Source organism: Peromyscus eremicus, chromosome 5 (genome assembly GCF_949786415.1).
Source record: "Peromyscus eremicus chromosome 5, PerEre_H2_v1, whole genome shotgun sequence".
Classification (NCBI taxonomy): Eukaryota; Metazoa; Chordata; class Mammalia; order Rodentia; family Cricetidae; genus Peromyscus; species Peromyscus eremicus.
This window is the reverse complement of record NC_081420.1, coordinates 123901549-123902833: the sequence shown is the minus strand read 5'-3', so window position 1 is coordinate 123902833 and position 1285 is coordinate 123901549. Positions and strand designations below refer to the sequence as shown.

At 44.8% G+C, this 1285-nt stretch overlaps 1 protein-coding gene across 1 annotated transcript; it reads right to left on the bottom strand.

The window, feature by feature from the left end:
* On the bottom strand, positions 1-952 carry LOC131911927 (olfactory receptor 7C1-like). The gene has a single exon (XM_059264351.1). It carries the CDS (start codon positions 950-952, stop codon positions 14-16), a length of 939 nt encoding a protein of 312 aa, XP_059120334.1. The 3' UTR covers positions 1-13.
* Between the last annotated feature and the right edge of the window lie 333 nt (positions 953-1285).

Sequence of the window (1285 nt, the reverse complement as noted above, 5' to 3'; positions counted from 1 at the left end):
AATTCCCCTACTTTCAAGGTGAAGATGACAGATTACATAGAAGCATACTCAGGGCTCTCTTCATGTCCCTGTTCCTCAGGCTGTAGATGAAGGGGTTCATCATGGGAGTGACCACAGTATACAGAACGGAAGCAAACACCCCTGCCCAGGAAGCCTGTGTCCATGTAGAACTGAGGTACACTCCAAGGCAGGTTCCATAGAACAGAGAGACAATGGAGAGGTGAGAACCACAGGTGGAAAATGCTTTATACTTTCCTCCTGCTGTTGAAATCTGTAGGACAGATGTCACAATTTGAGAATAAGAGAAAAGTATCCCAGCAAGAGGGAAAAAGCCCATGATGCCTGTTACAACATATAACACAACATTGTTGATGAAGGTGTCAGAGCAGGCTAGCTTGAGAACTTCAGGAAGCTCACAAAAATAGTGTGGGATTTCCACAACGGCACAGAAAGATAGCCTTAGTGCAGTTAAACTCTCAGGCAGGGCTCCAAGAATGCTTATGAGCCATGCCAGGAGAAGTAGCTGTGAACAGAACTTAGGGCTCATAAGGACAGTATAGTGCAGGGGGTGGCAGATGGCCACAAAGCGGTCATATGCCATCACGGTCAGAAGCAAATTGTCCAGAAGTCCAAAGACCGTGAAAAAGTACATCTGGGTGATGCAGCCCGCATAGGTGATGCGCTTACTCTGTGTCTGGATGTTCAGCAGCATCTTTGGGACAGTGGTAGAGGTGAAGCAGACGTCAGAAAAGGATAGGTTAGAGAGGAATAAATACATGGGTGTGTGCAGCTTAGGATCAGAGACAATGGCCAGGATGATGAGCAGATTCCCAAAGATGGTCACCAAGTACAAAGACAAGAACAGCCCAAAGAGAGCAGACTGAATCTCTGGGTTCTCTGAAAGTCCCAACAGATAAAACTCTGGAATCCCTGTGTGGTTTTCTGGTTCCATGTAAATGAGTTGTCTGTATAAGAGAAGAAACAGGAAGACTGAGCTACAGGGAACAAACATAGCAGGTGTTTGTATGCCTCAACTTCAACCCCATGCATTGGTGAGATGGGGCATTTCTTAATGCTTGCTTCTCTTTAGAGGCCGAGGTTTCTAAATTCAGCCGTATTCTCCTGTGGTCACCTCATATGGGACTCCTGGTAATAACACTTAATTTAGTATTCAGAGCTGACTTTAAATACTCAGCTACCTTAACTCCCCCTCAGTCAGCTGTTATCACCTAAGATCTCTTTTCAATTACTTTCATCTCTCATTTAAAAAAATATATTCTGTGAG

Excerpts from the sequence above, each read along its gene's own strand:
- LOC131911927 (XM_059264351.1), bottom strand. The coding sequence starts at position 952 with ATGGAACCAGAAAACCACACAGGGATTCCAGAGTTTTATCTGTTGGGA.